Here is a 21,381-nt window from a genome sequence, read left to right on the forward strand (position 1 = left end):
TTCATAACAAAACTTTATTGTAGACACGAAGTATAAATAATTTCTTTTCTCGCGATTAGAAAATTGCAACTGTCGATATATCAAAGATATTTTCATATCCAAAATATTCGAGGTAAAATAATGGAATATAATCGGACACGCTTCGGGGAATAAAAATTCGATAAGTTCTGCACGAACGACGAAGCCTTTTGTTTCGATGAAACTCAAGAAGCATCGTTCCGTTAATTAAGATCATTATCGGATCGGAAGTGAAGTACTCTTTCGTAATTTCAGCGATATCCTCCGATTATTTCTCGATCAAAAGCGTTACATCCTTGTTATTATGTACGCTAAAGGAACCTGGGATAATAACTTGCCGATATTTAAAATAACGAGTTGGGTATATATATACATATATATATATATATATATATATATATATATATATATATATATGAAGGAAGTAAAAAAATCTGGAAAAGAAAAAAGAAAAAACGAGATAAAAAAGACTGAAAACGGTCACGTGACGTTGAGTCGTTAAGTCGGAAAGAGAAATTAAATTTACATATGCAATGATCTAAGAAATCGAATCGGTGAATCTAATTAAATTCTATTTAATTGAATTTCTTCGTAAACTCGAAAGAGAGAGATAAAACGACAGAGAAAGAGAGATAGAAAGATAAAGAGAGAGAAAGATAGAGCGAGAGAGAGGGGGAGAAATAAAAAAGGACGGAGTACGTACATACTCGTCTCTCTGGTGCAAAAACTGGTCGAAGGGCGCGCAAAGGATCGAGAGATAATCACTGCCACGTGACCACCGACACGTCGCGTCGGCTCGTTTTTACCGGCATTACGTGTCCCTAATCCGACCAAAGAAGCACCATAATCGTTATAACTCACCCCACCATTCTACTATACCATCGTTATTTAATAAACTCGCGCTAAAGTTTCATATATTTTTTTTTCTTTTTCTCTCTCTATTTCTCTTTCTCTCTCTCTCTCTCTCTTTCTCTCTGTTCCTATCTCTCTTTTCCTCTCTATCTCTCTCCTACAAATTATATCACGATCGATAGAAATTTTTTAACAATTCCAATGAAAGAGACGAATAAAAGTAAAATTACTCTTAGATAATCGATTCATGCGATTAATGTAAGTGGATTAAATATAAATAATAATGTAAATAGAATTCCAAGGATTGTTCTATTTCGTTTCTTCTTTTTTCTTCTTTTTTTTTTGTTTGTTCTCGTTCAATTTAAAACGTAAATATGTGATATTGTCGAATTGTTATTAGAAAGGTTCTCGAATGTAACATTTTTCGATAAGCGCACTATACGTTGTTGTCGGATACCTCTTGAAATCGGAAATGCACGAGGGGGAAATCGTACGACATATGTAGGTATGTGCATACGCATTTGGTCTTTTCATGCGTGACGCGCATACAAAGAGACTTATATCCTCGTTACAACCATACGTCGGATCAAATTCAGATCGAATCGTGCTCGTGATGTACATACATTGCACGTACTTACACGCACGCATACAAATATACATACACAGACCTTAAATTATTCAAAGAATATAAAAGGGATAGAATCGATTCAAACGAAAAATGTTAATTAAAGTGCCAAGATTAAAAGTGCTGACCTTTCTTAAACACCTTTTCCTAAGCCCATTTCATTTAATTTCATATATTAATTACAATGTTAATTCATTTGACTTTATGATAATGAATAAATAAATAAACAGCATGGAGATTTCAAGTTAAAGATTTTCGAAATAATTATCATTTCAGATATCAATACCAAATTATCTATTACATTGAAAGAATAAATAAAAGACAAAGAGATATCTATAAGGAACGAACGAATCCTATAAGTTGAATTGCTCCGAATACCGAGTAAGAACGATTTTAAATTGTAATTTAAAGAATTAACGAGAGCCCATACTTGCTTCTAAACCGAAAGAAGATCGATAAAAGTGCCTCGATAATTTCGGATGAATGGTGTATGCCGATCGTAAATTTGGTGAACGGATGCTCAGCATGCCGTATCTTTTCTAGATATTCCGATATTTTTAGTTAAGCATCCGAACGATTTCACGAAGCGAATAAAAGAGAAAGAAAGAGAGAAAGAGAGACTTCTTCACGTTCCACGTCCTCACACAAGCATCGTCGAATTCCAGATGTACTTTCTTTTCTTCTTTCCTACTCTTTTCGCCTCCGATCGGCGGCCAGTTACGCGGCGACCTTTGGACCATCGCTTTATCTCGGTCCCTAAATCTCTCTCGTTTATAAGCGCCTCCTAACGACCTCTTCTTTCGGACTTGACCGGCCTCTCTCGGCAAGGCTTACGATTTAGCGCGAGCGCGAATGCAAATTTCCTCGAACGAATTTGTCGGCCTAACTGAAAGAATGAGAGAGAAAGAGATAGGGAGAAAAAGAGAGACAGACAGAGAGAGAGAGAGAGAGAGATAGAAATAGAATTTTGCTCTCGGCATGGCGCCTTCTTCGTTGAGTTACTTCTTATCTATCTCTTTCTCTTTCACTCTCTTTCTTTCTTTCTTTCTTTCTTTCTTTCTTTCTTTCTTTCTTAATGAGTAATCGAGCGACCGTTCGTTATTAATCAGACGCGCCGTGAAAGATCACGAAGCGAGATCGGCGCCGTTCCTCCTTCTTCCTATCTACGATAGACATCGACTCGACCTTCCGTCGACGCTTCTGAATTCGTAACGCTTGGAGAGAGATAGGTAGAAAGAGATAGATAGGAAGAGTGAGAGGAGAGAGAGAGAAAGAGAGTGAAAGAAAGAATATATATATAGGTTTATTGTTTGAGATTATATATAAGAAAAATTATTAACGCGACAAATATAAGAGATGACATTTAAAACTTGTAAATTTTTTATTCGATTTCTATGTTAATTGAAAAAAGAAAATAAGATAATTTATTGTTAAAGTTTTAATTCAATCGATGTTAATTAAAAAAAAAAAAATATGATAATTTATCGTTAAAGTTGTTGATATTAATATCTTTCCTTTTTTATATCAATTTAAATTCCAATTGTTATTATTTATCCATGAATTTCGATCGTTTAATTATATATCAACATTGACATAACAATCGACAGAACAAAATGTTCGAAGGAACTGTAAATGGCTCTGTTTATGATATTACATTCGAAAAAAATATTTGTAAAAGGAAGAATTTGAACAGACGCAATATTCGAACGAATCGTCCAGGTACATAAAAAAAAATCGGTCCTATCGATATCGTACGGTGAACAAATATAAATTGATTTTCGTTTTTTCATTTACTTTCACGTTACCAAAGAGAGAAAGAGAGAGTGTGAGAGTAAAAGAGGAAAAAGAGATCTTCAAAATGTTCGCTCGACTGCGAAGCAACCTCGACGTTGCATCGAAAAGTATCATTAAAAAAATAGTACCAAACGAGCTAACGTGGTATTTTCGATATTTCAGATGGAATAAAAGAAAGAAAGAAAGAAAAAAAAGAGAGAGAGAGAAGTAAAAGCATTTTTATCTCGAACTTCAGTCGATGGAACTATATCGACAAGATATTTAATTATCCTACAATCTCTCCCACAAGCATACAAACACATACGTAGAAAGACGATACATCCCACCATTCACCTATTCACTCATACAACACACATTCGTATAGAATATAGAAAAAATAATTTATCGTATAAGAAAATTTCGAAAAAATCTCGTCGATCGTGCGAAGTCGTGATATTAAAAAGAAAAACAAAAAGAAAGAAAAAATACAAAAAAAGGTGAAAAGAAGAAGAAGAAGGAAAGAAAAAAAAAGTAAAAAAATAAAATAAAAGGGAAAAAAAGGGGGGAAAAAAATCGCGCGGCACGCAGTAGATCGATCAAAGCCGAGTAGTAGTAGTAGTAGTCGAGTTGGTGAATACTAGAAAGGAGAGGGATGAAAGATAAAGAGGGATATAGAGAGAGAAGAGAAATCGATAGATGGATGGATGGATGGATGGACAGACGGACGGATGGATAGATGGATAGATGGATGGATAGATGGATAGATGGATAGATGGATGGATGGATGGATGGATGGATGGATAGATAGACAGAGCTAATTAGCCGAGGCAAACCGACTACGGATTTCTGATAGGCAAGCGGCTATCCTCTCGTTCGCGCGCTGCGGCGCGTACATTACACGTTCGGTCGTCGTATACGATTACGCAGGTTTTTGTCGATAAAAAAGGAGCTACTGCCTGCTCTGATCGGACGTGTCCAGAGAAAACGTATTCACAGTCTTCCTAGGCACGTACATATCTCTTTGAGGGAGTTGGATACTCTTACACCATTACACTCCGATAGTAGTTCGATGTATTTCTTCTATTCGTGTAAATACGAACGTCACTACACCATGCCGGGACACATCAGAGAGAAGAGGGAACCTATTTACTCTTTTCCAATGCTTTTGAATATTCCGAACTCTTTCCAATAACGTACTATACGGCAATATGGTACTCCGATGCCATATAAAGGAACCACGGGAAAGAGAGAGAATCTTTCTGCTAGCTATGTTGTTTAGTTTTGCGTTTCTCCCCATACTTTTTCTCTCTTATTTCCTTGGTTTCATCGACTTTCTTTCTTTTTCTTTCTTTCTTTCTATCTTTCTTCCTTCCTTTCTTTCTTTCTTTCTTCTTTTTTTTTTTTTACTTTTTTTTTCCTCCAACACGTAAAACAACAGAAGAGGGTGGAAGAAAAAAATTCGCGAGGATTTCTCTATCGATATTTTTTCTTTATCGATATTTTTATCGTACGGTATGGTAAATTAATCTTTGTTTGTAAGTTGCCATTGTGATGGTGCGTGGAATAACTTGATTATCGTATTAATTCGTACGAGCGTGAAGATTTTTCTGATTTCGTAAAACCAGTAGGTACGTACCGGTAGTATACTATCGATTTTTTTTTTTCATTCTTTCTTTTTTTTCAAAAGGGCAAGGTAAATTAATCTTTGTATGTTCGCGCGTGGAATAAATTGATTTTTCTATTAATAATCAATATGTGAGCGTGGAGATTTTTCTAATTTTATTGAAACCGTAGTACGCGACAATAATTTCGCGAGAATTTTTTTCCGTCGATATTCTCCTATTTTTTTTTTATTTCGCTTTTTTTTTGGAACGGTAACTAAATTATTTCTCGTCATCATCTATAGAATAATAAGTTGATTTTTGTTTTAATTAGGGCGACTCGAGATTTTTCTAATTAAATAAAATTCATCGTTTCGATCGTATTGACGTTCCTCTTAAAATCCTAGAATATTATCCTAACTGTTCTAAGGTTTCCTATATGACTTACAATTTTTGTAAATACCACTTTGTACAATAAAAATGAGATACTTTCATCTCAGAAAAATTGTCATCAACTGCATATAGATTATTTGTGTTTAAAAACTATTTAAAAAAAGAAAACTGTTTTACGCCACAACAATCGAATGACAAAAAAAAAGAAGGAAAAAGAAGAAAAAAAAAAAATTATTACTACGAGAAACGAGATCACCGTTGTTAATTTATCCAGACGATTTCATCCTTCCCTTAAAAAAAAAAAAAAAAGCAAGAAAAAATAGAAAGAAAAAAGATTAAAAAAAAAAGAAAGAAAGAAAGAAAAAAAAACCAGAAAGAAAAAACAATCTAAAAAGAAACTGGCAAGAACAAATTTCGTAGATAATGAAATCCTATAGAGAAACGGGAGACGAGTTTTCGTTCGAAGGGTGATCCATTAAAATCGGAAGGGAAGACGTCTAAGGGTGGCGACAAAGGAAGACGTTCGACGAAAAGATCGATCGATTCTCTATCACAAATAATCGTGCGGCTTCTCTACGGCAAGGTGCATCTCCTTAAAGGACGAAGAAACAGACTATTGAAACGCGTAGGCGAGCACAAGACGAATGGAATCGAAATCAAGCAAAGAGAGAGAAAGAGAAAGAGAGAGAGAGAGAGAGAGAGAGAAAGAGAAAGAGAGAGAAAGAGAGAGAAAGAGAGATCCTTGTCGTCAGAGAGGAACAACTCGAAGGATATGTGCCGGTGAACTTGGAAGAAAGAAACTGGCGGCATGGTTCAAAGCGATGGTGACATGTGACCGGCATTGTGAGCTCTCTCTCTCTCTCTCTCTCTCTCTCTCTCTCTCTCTCTCTCTGTCTCTGTGTGTGTATGTGTGTGTGTGTGTGTGTGTCTCTCTCTCTCTTTCTTTCTCTTTCTACGCCTTGAGGTTATATGCTTTTCTATTACGTCGAAATAGCCTTGCTTTGAGCAGACCGACTCATGCCGCCCCAACACTACTACGTTGCTTTCGATCATCCCCTTTACCCTCCCCCAAAAACTTATTCGCAGCATCCAACGTGAAAAAAAATCTTTGAAAACGATTTAACGTTCGCTCGTATCGTTTCCAAATATCACAATGCCAAAATTTACATCTATATTTTATCGTACTTTCTCGTAAATAGATCATAAATCGTAGAATTATGAGAGAGAGAGAGAGAGAGAGAGAGAGAGAGAGAGAGAGAGAGAGAGAGAGAGAGAGAGAGAAGGAGTTGGGATAGATAAGAACGTTGTTACAAATGGTAACAATAACAACGTAATAAACGTACAACGATACGACGGATAATGTTTCTCAAATGAAAATTATCTTCCTATCGATCACGTCTTCTATCGTAGACTATACAAAAACTCGATCGTTTTTTTACGACGGATATGTCGTTTAATGGGATATAATAATCATATTCCATATCGTAGATTAAAATAAATCACGATTCGAATGCTGCCAAGATACTCGACGATACGATCTGATTATTGAGAGAGAGAGCGAGAAAGAGAGTGAGAGTGAGATAGAGAGAGAATGTATATAGTTACACGCGTCGTAGGAAACACCCTTATTACCAACACACGTGGATATGAAATTGGTAAACATACAAAACGCTTATCGTGTTGATCCAAAGGTAAGAAAAGGATATATATATATACACACACCATACTGTGAGCATGGAAAGGACACGTGTCCAAAACACGTGTGTCCTTTCTCTCTCTCTCTCTCTCTCTCTCTCTTTCTCTTCTATTACGCTTATCTTGAGGTCCATCTAACCGCATTGTGAAAGCACGACCCCATTGTAAGGTGTAGCTCGTTTTCCTAGGAGAACGAGCCCACCACCCAACGTTCTTCCCATAAATTTCTATGAGGTTAATGAAGCGAACCACCATCACCACCACCATACCACCACTACTATCACCCCCCACTATTCTTCTTTCCTTCCTTCCTTCCTTCCTTCCTTTCTTCCTTTTTGATTCTACATCGACGAAATTTGTTCCAAATGTTCAGAGTAGGCGTGTACGTTTTCATCCTTCGGTTTAACATTAATTACGGATTCAGGTAATTAAATCCACACTTAAAGTCATCGTTTTAACATAGAATTCAATGAAGCACGGTCATTCTCGCATAGAATCCAACCAACAACCTCATCCCATCACTCCACCCCATTTCGAATGAATATCGTGATTATCGTTCAGAAATACCCATACTAATAGAAGGTGAATCTTTTTCGATTCTTTCGACCGATTCATTTCTAAAGTATATCTTCTAATTATAGATTAGGAGGATCAAAGTTTTCATCAAGGTTTTAACGATTGGATATTTCGTATCAATTTTCGCGAACAACGTGTACCGATCTTAATATCTGTATATCACGGAACGCTATTGTTTCTATAAACGCCGATCTGTTCGAAACTTTCATCTTTTCCCTTTTATCTTCTCATTAATCGAGGATCTAATAATACTAATTACAATAATAATAATAATTATTATTATTGTTGTTATTATTATCAATATCATTACGGTGAAGTAAAAGAGCTTACAACAAAACGTTAAGATAATTTTCCATTTAAAATCGATCTGGTCATCGAATATTAATTAATTCCATTTCCTTTTTATTTACTATAATCCCGAAATAAATTATCTAATTATAATGATCGACTTTCATCATTTTAACGATAAATGTAAATTTTCGTGAGATACGATGACAGAGAGATGGAACGGAGTTGTGGAAGGGACAAAAAGAAAACAAATAACGAAATAAAAAATAACAGGAAATAAAAAAGGAATAGAAAATTTGTTGTTGGGATCGTTGCCAGCGTAGAAAGGAATCTAAGGAAAATAACGCGCTAATTTCGCAAATCACTCGCTTTTGAAGTCCGGTTGATATTGGATTCGTTCGTTCATGGGTCAGCAGCGCACGATGAGCGGCGAGATGAAAGCCACACTGATGTTTACATAATAGTGGTCCACCGTGATTCTCCTCCTCTTTTTTCATTCTACTACCAACCTATTCCGCTTTAGCCTCTGACTCACCCCTCTCTCTCTCTCTCTCTCTCTCTCTTTCTCTTTTTATCTGTGAGTATCCCCTCTGCGAACAATCCTTTCAGTATATCCTCTCGCTCTCCTCTTTTACTCCTCTTTGTCCTTCTCACAAAGTTTTCAACATCTTTTTCTCCCTTTTATATTTGCCACCCTAAATTCCCCCCTTTCGCCTACACCCTCCTTCCGCTCTCCCCCACCACCCATCTTTTCCACGCGAATCTACACTTCTATTTATGTCTCTTTCTCTCCTTTCTATCTCTTTCATTATTTTCCAATTCCCTTTTTTCGTCCCCTTTTCTTTCCTTTTTTTTCTATATTCTATCTCTTTTTTTCCTTCCATCCATACTCCCACTCTCTTTACAATCTCAACGTTATATATATATGTGTGTGTGTACGTCCGCGCGAATACGTGTTAATATCAAGCTATTAATTTGATTATTATTTTTATTTTACACTTCCATTCCAAGTTGTTTATCTAACTCATTCAACATTCATTTCCTCTTCCTTTCCACAAGGATTTATTAATATCTTTCTTTTTATCTCTCTCATTTCTTCTTTTTTCCTCGTCCGTTCTTATTCCTATCATATCTATTTTATAGAGTTATATATCTACGGATATGTTTACCAACCTATAATAATAATAACAATAACAATAACAATAACAATAACAATATTATTATATTTTCTATTTCGTTCTCTTCTTCATTTTATTATTTTCAAATATTTTATACTTATTGTATAATAAAATATTATTTTGATCTCTCTCTTTCTCTCCCTCTCCCTCTCCCTCTCTCTCTCTCTCTTACGTTTCTCGTACGCGTGCGCACACACAGGACCGATTCAAAAGCTACGTAAGGATCGAGCGTTCCTCCCCTCGAGGAGGAGCGTTCCGTGGCGAACATCAAACGCGCCGACAGCCGCGACGTGCACCTGCCTCCGTCACGCGCCCGCGTAAACGACTCCCTCCTTTCCTCCCTCCAGCTTCCCTCTTTCCATCTTCCACCTCTTCGTACCCATCGCGTAAGTACGCGTATACTCATTACCCCCACTATCAAAGACACACTACCATAATCCTACACAACTACCGCGAAAGACCGCGCTCTTTCTTGGCATCGTTATCATCGCATTTACCCAAGTCGCATACTAATCGTATTCTAATTCGCATTCTATTTAGTCAAAACTCTTCGACCTATCTGTTTCTTCGTTATCTATTATCTATCCATTTATTTATCTATCTATTTATGTAATCATCGATATCACGAAGTTTACATTATTAACTCTTGGAAAAACTTTCGAATGATTTTAATTTATATTCGAATTCGTGTTCAATGTTATAGAATTTGTTTTTATTATGATACGTTAGATTTAGATTACTTATTATATACGTATGTAGATCACGCAGAAGATTGTCAACGATTTGTTTATAAAGGAGAACTTTGTAATGGAAATTTGCAATATTATCTTTCGGTTTTGTTCCAATAACAAAGCTTGATTCAGAGTTATTCAAGGTTTCTTTTGTTAAATAGAATTTGTTTGAAATATTACGTTATTATTGTATTTGTTTAATATATTACATTATTATTATGTTATAAAATTATATATATATATATATAAAATATAATTTTCAATAAGATATAGATATCAATATTATAATTACCCATATTAACATTACATCACATATAACAATTATTCTAATAAGCTTGAGATATTAAAATGTGCCAATTTCTTAATATCGTATTAGAAAAAATAGAAATAAAGTTTGTAGACGAGGAGGAAGGAATTGTACGTTGTTTTCATTAATTCTCTTACAACCATAGCACATCGGTTCACTAACGATAATAATACTTTTACAAGCGTATTGTAAACGTTGGCTGTTAGCTTTAACTACCGGTAGGAACGATATGGCAGCGATATAATCTTCGTAGGTGGTCCATGGCTAACTCCCATTTAAAGTTAACATGCAAACGTACGGTATTATTGCTTGAAAGAAAATTTAACCGACCAGTATCTTTTGCGAATGGCGACATTGTTACAATATCCTCTTACGTGCTCGTAAAGATCAAGGACAACCGAGCCGAACGGGCTTATTCTCGAAACCATTTTAATTGAGTATCCATGGAAGTGGTTATTTATACCTACTTACATATATACATACATACATATATACATGATCATCCATTTTGTATGAAGAAAAAATTATATGTATAAATACGTATTTTCTCGTTTTTAAATCCAAGGACAAATTTATCGTTTAGACGTAACGCACGTTTGAATGAGAACTAGAATATTCCGTTCGGGCATATCGTATTTTACAAAACATTCAAATACAAATTACTTAATCAAAATGATTATCAAATACGTATATAATTTATACGCAATCTTTTGGAAATATCACATACTAATTAGTAAAGAGAAAGTAAATAAATATTGTCATATTAAAATTAAGAACGAACCGATGAAACTTTCAACAAGATTTTTTTTTCTTAATATAATTTATATTTTATTTTCGATTCGATCTATCGATCTTACCGACTAATAATCCAACTCTCGTCATCGAAGCGAAGATAACCGACCGTCTAAGGTGTTTTCTTTTCTTTTCTTTTCTCCTTTTTTTCTTTTTTTGTTCCTTTACTTTCTTCCTTTCTCTTTTTTCCTATCCTCTTGAAGGAAATCATGCGAAATCGCGCGAAGCAACGCTGTCAGTTTCTCTCTTCGGTGATCGTCCGTCGACTGCGCTTCGCATTAACCGAGGAAGAAGACGCCAAGAAGAAGAAGAAGAAGAAGAAGACGACGAAGACGACGAAGACGACGAAGACGACGAAGACGACGAAGACGAGGTTGACGAGGACGACGAGGAGGGGAGGAGGGGGAGGATAAGCGAGAAAAAAAGAGAAACGCGAGAGGTAGCGTGGTACCTTGGTAGGGATAAAAGGCGCCGACTGTTCTCGGTGATCTACCCCCACCCTTTACGTATCTCTCGAGCTACTACACCTGGTCACGACGCCATTGCTGGATCTTGATCCTGCTCCTGTCAAATTATACCTCGGCAAAGTCGAGGATCGTTCGGACGCGTCCATCAAATCGATATCAACGTTTCCTTCGCAAACTGCACATAATTTTCTTTTTCTTTTTCTTTTTCTTTTTCTTTTTCTTTTTCTTTTTCTTTTTCTTTTTCTTTTTCTTTTCTTTTTTCATTTTTCTTTTATTTTATTTTGTTTTATTTGTTTCTATTTTCTTTTTCTTTCTTATCCTGTAACCCTTTCAACGAATACTTTTATTTATTTACTTATTTATTTATTTATTTTGTTTTGTTGTATTTTATTTCTTCCTTTTTTCTTTTTTATATCAACGTTTCCTTCGCAAACTGCACGTAATTTTCTATTTCTTTTTCTTTTTTTATTTTATTTTATTTTGTTTTATTTGTTTCTATTTTCTTTTTCTTTCTTATCCCGTAACCCTTTCAACGAATACTTTTATTTATTTACTTATTTATTTATTTTGTTTTGTTTTGTTGCATTTTATTTCTTCCTTTTTTCTTTTTTATATCAACGTTTCCTTCGCAAACTGCACGTAATTTTCTATTTCTTTTTCTTTTTTTATTTTATTTTATTTTATTTTATTTGTTTCTATTTTTTTTTCTCTTTTATCTCGTAACCCCTTCAATGAATACTTTTATTCATTTATTTATTTTGTTTTGTTGTATTTTATTTCTTCCTTTTTTCTTTTTTATATCAACGTTTCCTTCGCAAATTGCATGTAATTTTCTTTTTCTTTTCTTATTTTTCTTTTATTTTCTTTTATTTTATTTGTTTCTTTTTTTTATTTTTCTTTTATTTTCTTTTATTTTATTTGTTTTATTTCATTGTTTTATTTTATTTCTTCCTTTTCTTTTTTATTTCGTAAGCCTTTCAACGAATACTTTTATTTATTTATTTTACTTTATCTTTTATTATTCGACTTCTCTCTCTCGAATTCGAGTCGTTGAAAAGAATTCCTTTTTTTCTTCTCCTTCTTTTCTCGATGATAATTTCACATGTAATAATTTATATTATATTATTCTCTTATATCAATTATATGAAGAAAACGGAATAAGAATATAATGTGTCTTAATAAAAATATAATATCATATAAAACGATTACAACATATCGCTTTATAATAAATAATAATAATCAAACGATAGTACGATATATCATACCATCAATAACAAAAGATTAATCATCTTTTTTAACGAAGTAAAATCTCGTCGAATCTTGTCAAAAACTTTTTGGGGGATCACCGTGATTTATAATGCGAGTGGAAATATTGTAAAAATAAAAAGAAACGAGGAAGAACAAAAAGGAAGAGGTGCGGAGGGGGGAGGAGGAGGAGAGGAGAGAAAAAAAAAGGAGAAAGAGAAACGAACAATGGCACGACACCGTCCGTTTTATCCCCTCGATAAAATCTTGTCGATAAATCAGTCAACGCGTCGACGTACGCACCTCTAACCCCGGCATCAAAAAAATTCTAATAGATTCCCAGGAGACAAATGTACAGTACATCGTCCGCGTCGGATAGTCGGCGAAGCGGAAAGTTCTGAACACGCGGGACAAGTTCCTCGAATCTAGTAGAAGTTGAAGATCCAAGGGGATGAGAGGAGTGTAAGGGAGAGATATCAAAGGGAATATCCGCGCACTCGGCAGCTTCTCTAGCTGCTAATGATCATGGTATACCGTAACGTGCTAAGCGATTCTAACGATAAAGCACGGAACGCAAACGTCAGTACACTCATAGCAAAACTCTCAAACTACTTTTTTCAAACGAGACTACATCTTTAAATGCAACCCATTCTTGCATTAAATTTCAAGATTTATTGACGACCTATCGAAAACGATAGACTAGATTTGACTATGGTATTTGTGTGATTTTTGATTATTGTTATTATTCTTATTATTACATTAGATTATTTATTATATTATATATATTATATTATATTATATTATTTGTATCGATCGTTAAATTAGTAGGATCGATTTCTTTCTTTTCAATGTTTCATATGTATGATGTATTATGAAGATCACGTGGTCTAAGCTTAAAATATATAATTTGAAACGTTAATTTGTTAATAGTCAGATAATTTCATTATTAAAATTAGAAACAATAGGATTTATTAATTATGTGTCGACTCGTTGGTAAAATTTCGCGAAATACATGAAATATCAAAAACTCATGAAAAAATCAATGTAATCGTATAATCAATCGACGTAAACGTTTAAACCACAAGATATCACCCTCCTACGATCAAAACGCCAATCGAATCGATCTTAGAACAAAATCGAAAAGATTTTGAAAAAGATCATGAAAGACGATCGATTTAAATGATCTAAAAATCGGAAAGATTCCAATCGATCTAATCAAATCTTTTCAATCGATATATTTCCAATCGGTGTAAAGATAAGATATCCTTCTCAAAGAAAATTATAATAATCCAAGAAGGAGAGAGAGAGAGAGATAGAGATAGAGAAAAACAGAGAGATCTATTGAATCATTGAATCGACTTAGATCATTAGAGTTCCTAATAATCGCTTGCTTACAAATCAAAAGCTATTTTAGCTTTTTTTTTTTTTTTAAGATTTTGGTTTCATCCATTCCATCGATGGCAAGAAACGAAGAGGATGAGGATGATGTAGAGGATGAGGATGAGGATGAGGATGAGGATGAGGATGAAGAAGAGGAGGGATGGATGCCCCTCCGCCCTTCGGTCTCTCACTCTCGTGATTCCAGAAAAGGACAGCGCAGGTACTCCTCCGCGCGACAAGTGCACCTGCGCTCATCAAATTCGCTTTTGTCGGCGTTCGAGCGTTCTTTTCCTTCGTTGTGTTGCTCTGCTACTTCTTCTTCTTCTTCTACTTCGTCGTCGTCGATTGCTTTGATCTTTCGTCTCGAGGACTCGCGTCTGTCTGGTTGGTTGGTTGGCCACGACGAAGAACAACAATAACAACAAAGATAATAATAGCAACAATAACAATAACGATAAGAACAACAACGATCTCGATGATCGAACGATGATCCGTCCTCATTGTTCGTCGTACTGCAATGGATGACAGAGTTTCGTGCGCTGACGATAAATCGAATTTCTCTTTCTCTCTCTCTCTCTCTCTCTTTTTTATTTCTTCTAATAATTTCTCTCTATTTCTTTTTCAATGATTATTACAAATCTAAAAAAGAATAGAATACTATTGATAACATTTACAAATTTATATAATAAATAAATAATTCCAGATAATAATACTTATTTTTCGAAAGTAAGCCCACTTTTTCTACGAGTGCATGAATATCTCGATATTAAAAAAAGCACGAAGGATTATATTAACATTAACAGAAGAACGAACCAAGTACTACCTGAATCTTCAAAGAAACGTGTTAATGAGTTAAAAGGAAATTGAGAGAAAAGGAAAGAGAGACAGAGAGAGAGAGAGAGAGAGAGAGGACAAAAAAGAGAAGAGAGAGAAAGAGAAAGAAAGGAAGAGAGGAACAGAGAAAGAGAGAGAGAGAGAGACAGAGAGAGAGAGAGACAGAAAGAGAGACTAGCTCGAAAAGAAACAACCCTCAGAGAGATGTTAAATGCAAAAGTAGTGGAGGGGAGGTTTCTCTTGTCCGATGGTACAGCTTAACCTGTGCCGATTGTCAGTCAGTCTTGGACTCGGATAGCGCGAGGAACCTGGAAGGGAACGTGGTGGGCCCTTTCGCGAGTGAAAGAGAAAAAGAGAGGGAGAGAGAAAGAGAAAGAGAGAGAGAGAGAGTAAGTGAGAGGGAAAGAGAGGGAAAGAGGTGTCGCTCGCTATTAGCTCGGCGGTCGTGTCTGGCACGTGCGCGTATCGTAGCCTCGTGACTCGAGGAAGAAGGGTGCTTCGAAGGAAGCGCCAAAGAAGAAGGAGGAGGAGGAGGAGGAGGAGGAGGAGAAGGAGGTGGAGGAGGAAGAGGAGGAGGAGCTGCTGCTGCTGGAGGAAAAGGTGAAAGAGGGCAAAGCGGAAGGTGGCAGTACGCTGCGAACCGTCAACCGGTCGACGTGTGCGGAACAAACGAGATAGAAAGAGACAGAGAAAAATAGAGAGAAAGAGAGAGAGAGAGAGAGAGAGAGAAAGAGACACTGAACTCTCCAAACAACCACGTGACAACCAAAGACTATCGACTTTTATACCCTCGTGATCGTCATCGATTCTTTATTTTACACTCGATCTTCGCAATCTCGCGTTTTAAAAAGAAAAGAGAGAAAAAGGAAATAGAGAAAGAAAAAGAAATAAAGAATATTTGACAATTTTGAGGAAAATTTTCGATTAGGGGGAGGAAGCGCACCCTCTTTTTGTCATCGTTTTCTTTTTTTCGTTTTTTTTTTTTACTTTTTTTTTCTTTTTTTTTTTTTTCTTTTCTTTTCTCTTCTCTTCTTTTCTTTTCTTTTCTCTTTTTTTTTTTTTCTTTTTTCTTTTTTTTTTTCTTTTCATCGTTTCTCTTCGTTTTTGATTCTTCTGTGAGAAGATGATGGACACGTGTTTCGAACAAATTTTCTACGAATGTTCGATAGGTGACAACAATTAAGAGATGGAAGATTCGCGATATCAGTGATTACTACTCGAAAGGATTCCCGTCTTCTTTATCCTTTAATCGATCTTTTAAGATCGAGCGACATCGTCTAGAAACCACGTGACGTCTAAGGGAGAAAAAAAGGACGGAAGGTGTTTCAGGATGAAGACAGAATTGCAGGTTGGTTTTATTCAAATTGTTTGTTTATATATATATATATACATATATATATAAACTTATACATAACAACACACATACACAAGCACATTTTATTTTAACATTTGTCAGGGAAAAAATGATCGTCTTTTTGGGAAGTCATGATTATCTTCATAAAAAAAAAAAAGAAAGAAAGAAAGAAAAAAGAAAGAGCAAAAAAAAAGAAATTGTTTTTGACGAAAAATTGGCTGTGCAATTTTTCGGATGTTTATTCAACGGCCAGAATACGAATGCGTCGTAAGACGAGTGGCGAGATACCCAAGCCGGAGGTCCGATCCTCTTTTAACGCTCTTTGATCATCTCGAGATTCTGCTTTCACGGCTCGTGCTTTGCTTTCTCTCTCTCTCTCTCTCTCTCTCTCTCTCTCTCTCTCTCTCTCTCTCTCTCTTTCTCTCTCTCTCTCTCTCTCTTTCTCTCTGTCTTTCTCTCTCTTTCTTTCTTTGCTACGCGTTTCGTCGGCGTCTCCCTGTCCGGTTCCTTTGCGCGCGTGCGGCCTTTAACTTTTAAGTACGATTTAACGAATGCCTTTGAACCTGACTTTTACGAAACTTTGGGGCCGCCCAGGAGTAACCAAAGGGTTAGCCGACCTCTCTAAGGAAGAAGGAAGGCAGCCCCTTTGGGATTGCCGTGTACCTTTGTACCTTTCGAATCTGCCTGGTTTACGTTTCTTTTGCTGCTTCAAAGGACACCCATTTTTCTCCCCCTCTCTATCATCTCAACAATTTCTCTTTTTTTTCTTTTTTTCAAGTTTATACAAAATATTTCTAATTTATATAATTGCGAGGAGATAATGTATCGTTATAAAATGGGAGAGATGATGGAAGAGGAAAATGAGAAAATGTTTGATAACATGTATATAACACAATATATACAATATATACATATATAACATATAACATATAACATATATATATATAACACATAATATATATAACATATATGTCTATATATACGTATGTGTGTGAATGAAGAAAATGATGATGGATCAAAGTTTAGTACGAGTTTAGTTGAATGAGATCGTAGAAGAAAATAGCTGGTAAATACGGAGGGCGGATTATCGCGCCAGTAAGGAATGAGTAAGAGAGAGAAAGGAAGAGAGAGAGAGAGAGAAAGGGATAGAAAGGGAGAGAAGGAGGATGATGAGGACAGCATAGACGCGGAAGTGGACGTGCTTCGCTAACGATAACGACTTCAAGAGAACGACAGCCAACGGGAGACTAATGTCTTCCTGCAAGAACTAGAATCTGATACGACTTCTAATAACTCCTAATCTTTCAACGAAATTTTACGATCCTTCGTATAGAATAATAAAATTGAGAACGTGGATATTGACGAAACAAAATTTATTCCCGTTATTATCGATCAAGATGTGGGCCAAGAACGTTCCTCAACAACAATCGTTATAATTATCATATATATATATATATATATATATATATATATATATATAATAAAAGGAAAAAAAACGGGGACATCGTAAAACGAGAAGACCATATAAGGAGTTAAATAAGATTCTATGAAACAATTCGAGATAATTGTTCTATACCTAATTATAACTTTCAAATAGACATGATTGACCAATAGAAATGTCCCAAGGATTTGAAAACCACATGGCGAATGAAAAATAAATAAATAAATAAATAAAAAAAAAGAAACTAAAGAAAAGAGGATCTTATTAAAAGTGTCATTGATTCTCATGTTATAATGAGAAAATATTGATCCTAAAATATTAAGACTAACTGGAGGATTTCCAATGCAAAAAAAAAAAAAAGAAAGAAAGGCAAACCTTATAAATAAAACAAATAAAATAAAATATAATAAAATAAAATAAAATAAAATAAACGAATGACATATAGTAAGATAAGGTAAGTCAGTCAAAGAATGTTACCGATAAGAGTATTATTACGAGGAATATAAATGAACGAACGAATATATAGTATATTATATACACATACACACACATATACACATATATGCATATATCCGACACCGAGAAATAGGATTAGAAATGAAGAAAGACGAAGGGGATATATACGTTTATGTCTCGTTGATAAAGAATATCGTCAAATAGGATGATAAGGATAGGGACATACGATGAGGAGGTCGTAGACTAGGATAAGGACTATACAAGGATGATATGAAGAGGAAGGGAGGGATAGTAAGGGAGAGGAAAGACAAGGACAAGGACGACGACGATGAGGACGATGAGGACGAGGACGACGACAAGGACGACGACGACGATGAGGACGACGATGAGGACGAGGACGAGGACGACGACGAGGACGACGACGAAGACGACGAGGACGAGGACGAGGACGAGGACGAGGACGACGACGACGACGACGTTTCTGCCGTGGAGCGGTGAGCAATTAGCGACACAGCGCGGCGAGATCAGAGGCCGAGGGCGGGGTGGGGAGCGGCGGCCTAATTACACACGGTACCGACCGACTTCAAAGGAGCCGACAGTTCCTCTTCTCCGAGCCATCCCCTCCGAATGGCCGGCCCGAGAACAACGCTTCTCTTCCTCGTATACTCCGGCTGGCCGACGTCGACGATACTGACCTGACTAGCCTTCGATACTCTCTCTCTCTCTCTCTCTCTCTCTCTCTCTCTCTCTCTCTCTCTCTCTCTCTCTCTCTCTCTCTCTCTCTCTGTCTGTCTGTCTGTCTGTCTCTGTCTCTTTCTCTCTCTTTCTCTCTATCTTCTCTGTCTGCCTGCCTGTCTGTCTGTTTCGTCTGTCTTTCTCTCTTCTCCTACCTTTTGATCTATCTATATATCTATTTCTCTCTATTTCTCTCTCTCTCTCTCTATATATATATATATAATTTTTTTCTCTCTTTCTTTCTCATCAATCGCAAATCATTTTCGATTAAATCGTGTGTGTATAAATTTGTCTTTTAAAATTATACTTATCATAATTTTATATAATACCCATTATTCTATTCCCCCAGATCAGACGATATCGATTTTATTTTCTTTCTCTACGTAATAATGTATTTACGACGAAATTTTATTCATATTAATTAACCATTGTTATTAATATTTTGCATAGAGTATGACATACGTATATATAACAATGATGAAAAATATATCGGCAGTGGTCAGTTGCGAATCGTTTTAACACTTATTCGATTGAAAAGAGACGGAGGGGAGAGTACTCTCCCCTTTTCCAATTATACTTAACTAGATTAAATGGACCAAAGCGAAAAGAACACGACGCGACGATATGGACGAAGAAAAAGATATAGAAGAATGAAAGAAAGAAAGAGAGGGAGAGAGAGATAGAGAGAAAAGAGAAAAAGAGAAAGAGAAAAAGGAGATGATGGGATTCCGGAGAACGTCAGAGCAGCAAGCTGACACGTGCGGAGGCACGCGTCCGTTTCTTCCGCGTCTTCCGCGAACGATTCGGCGCCTCGAAGAATCACCCTAGACTTTAAACCACTTGGGAAGGGTGTGGTGAAGGAAGGGAGTAGGGGTAGGGAGGGTCGAACGGGTAGGTTGAGGAAGGGCATCGTCGTTCTTGGATACCGATAGGATCCATTCTCCTACGCGATCGGAGACGATCTTCCAGAACTTGTAACACGAGAGATGGACCCAGAGTTCTGTATCTCTCTCTTACTGTTTCTCTCTCTCTCTCTCTCTCTCTCTCTCTCTCTCTCTCTCTCTCTCTCTATCTCTATCTCCTCCTGTGTTGTCTGTCTCTCTTTCTCTCTCTCTCTCTCTTTCTGCTCGTGGCCGCAAGTCATCAGTCAAGTCTTTGAGGCCGGCTTCAAGCTCGGCCCCGCAGAAAAAGACCTTTTGCCGATCTGCCTTGGCGGTGAGATCAAACGTTTCACGGTCCACCGTACGCTGAACCGACTCTGCTCACGCGGGACGTTCCTCTCTGCTGCTGCTGCCGTTCCTGCTGTTGCTGTTGCTTCAGCTTCAGCTTCAGGCCGATATACATAGATAGATATGTGTGTTTATGTGTGTGTGTTATATGTATATAATGTATATGTATCTTATATATATATATATTTATGTATATATATTTTATATAATTTTTATATGTATACATATATATATGTGTGTATATATAAATTTATGTATAATTATATTTTTTTTATATAATTTTTATATATATACGCTCACATGTATGTGTGTGCGTGTAAATTGTATATGTGTAAAAAAAAAGAAATACAGAAAGAGAAAGAGAAAAGAGAGATATGATCCTTAAAGGAATATGGAGGTGGATATCCTAGAGGAAGAACAAGAAAAGAGAAAAATAGAGATAGCGAGAGGGAGAGAGAAGGAAAGAGATATTTGTTAATGTCTAATAGAATGTTGGATATGATTTAATAACTATAATTGTTTCTGATAAAACGTCGTACAAATAGAACGTCGTCGTTATTATATCGGATTAGGTTAGATAATTAATACTAAGAGAAAGGAAGAGAAAGGTAAAGGTTCGTTCGTGTTCGTCTATCAAGGATAAAGAAATAAATAAAGAAAGGATTACGTTGGTTGATGATTAACTAAGAAATAGACGTGACGACACGTAGATATCATATGAATTATAATAATAAAAGATTATTTTTTCTTTTTGTTTCTATATTTCATTTGATTATCAAGCTTTGTACTAATTCGATGAATTAATCGTTACCTTATTTCAGAAACGTTAAAAACGACTCCATTACACGAAGGACATTTTTATCTTTTATCAATTTCTATGAATAATAATTCTTCCTAGTTTGTCAAACGAAATAAATCATTTCTAATTCGTCGTGGTTAAGCGAAGGAATTAGATCAATTTCATGGATCATTATCAATTCGCTCTAAATTTTATGGAGAAACGTTTCATAAGATCCCGAGAGAGATTGGATTTATAAAAAAAAAATTCGCAAAAACAAAAACGAAAAGGAATAAAAAATAAAAGATCCTCTTCTACCCCTTCAGGTCGATTGATCGTTCCCCATTAAGAAGATTTTTAATTAGAAATCCTTGGTGCTACACGATCCTGGACGGAGATCGAACACGATCTTCTTCTCTTCTCTTCTCTTCTCTTTTCTTCTCTTCTCTTCTTTTCTCTTCTCTTCTCCTCTTTTCTTTTCTTTTTCACCGGTTTGAAAAAGACGCGTGGGCAGAGAGAGATCTCATTAGCTCGTTTAATACGAACTCGGAAATAAAGAAAAAGAGAGAAGCAGAGAAAGATAGATAGATAGATAGATAGATAGATAGATAGAAAAAGAAAGAAAGAAAGAGA

General features: G+C 35.8%; 1 protein-coding gene across 1 annotated transcript in view; it reads left to right on the forward strand.

Moving 5' to 3' along the window:
* The first annotated feature begins 14,086 nt into the window (after window positions 1-14,086).
* LOC127068989 (palmitoleoyl-protein carboxylesterase NOTUM) overlaps window positions 14,087-21,381 on the forward strand; it is a 21,566-nt gene continuing 14,271 nt past the window's right edge. The window contains exons 1-2 of the mRNA XM_051005520.1: window positions 14,087-14,141; window positions 15,925-16,103. Coding sequence (XP_050861477.1) covers window positions 16,086-16,103 — 18 coding nt within the window. The 5' untranslated portion in view covers window positions 14,087-14,141; window positions 15,925-16,085. The remainder of the gene's footprint in view (window positions 14,142-15,924; window positions 16,104-21,381) is intronic.

Source organism: Vespula vulgaris, chromosome 14, assembly GCF_905475345.1.
Source record: "Vespula vulgaris chromosome 14, iyVesVulg1.1, whole genome shotgun sequence".
In the NCBI taxonomy this organism is placed as follows: Eukaryota; Metazoa; Arthropoda; class Insecta; order Hymenoptera; family Vespidae; genus Vespula; species Vespula vulgaris.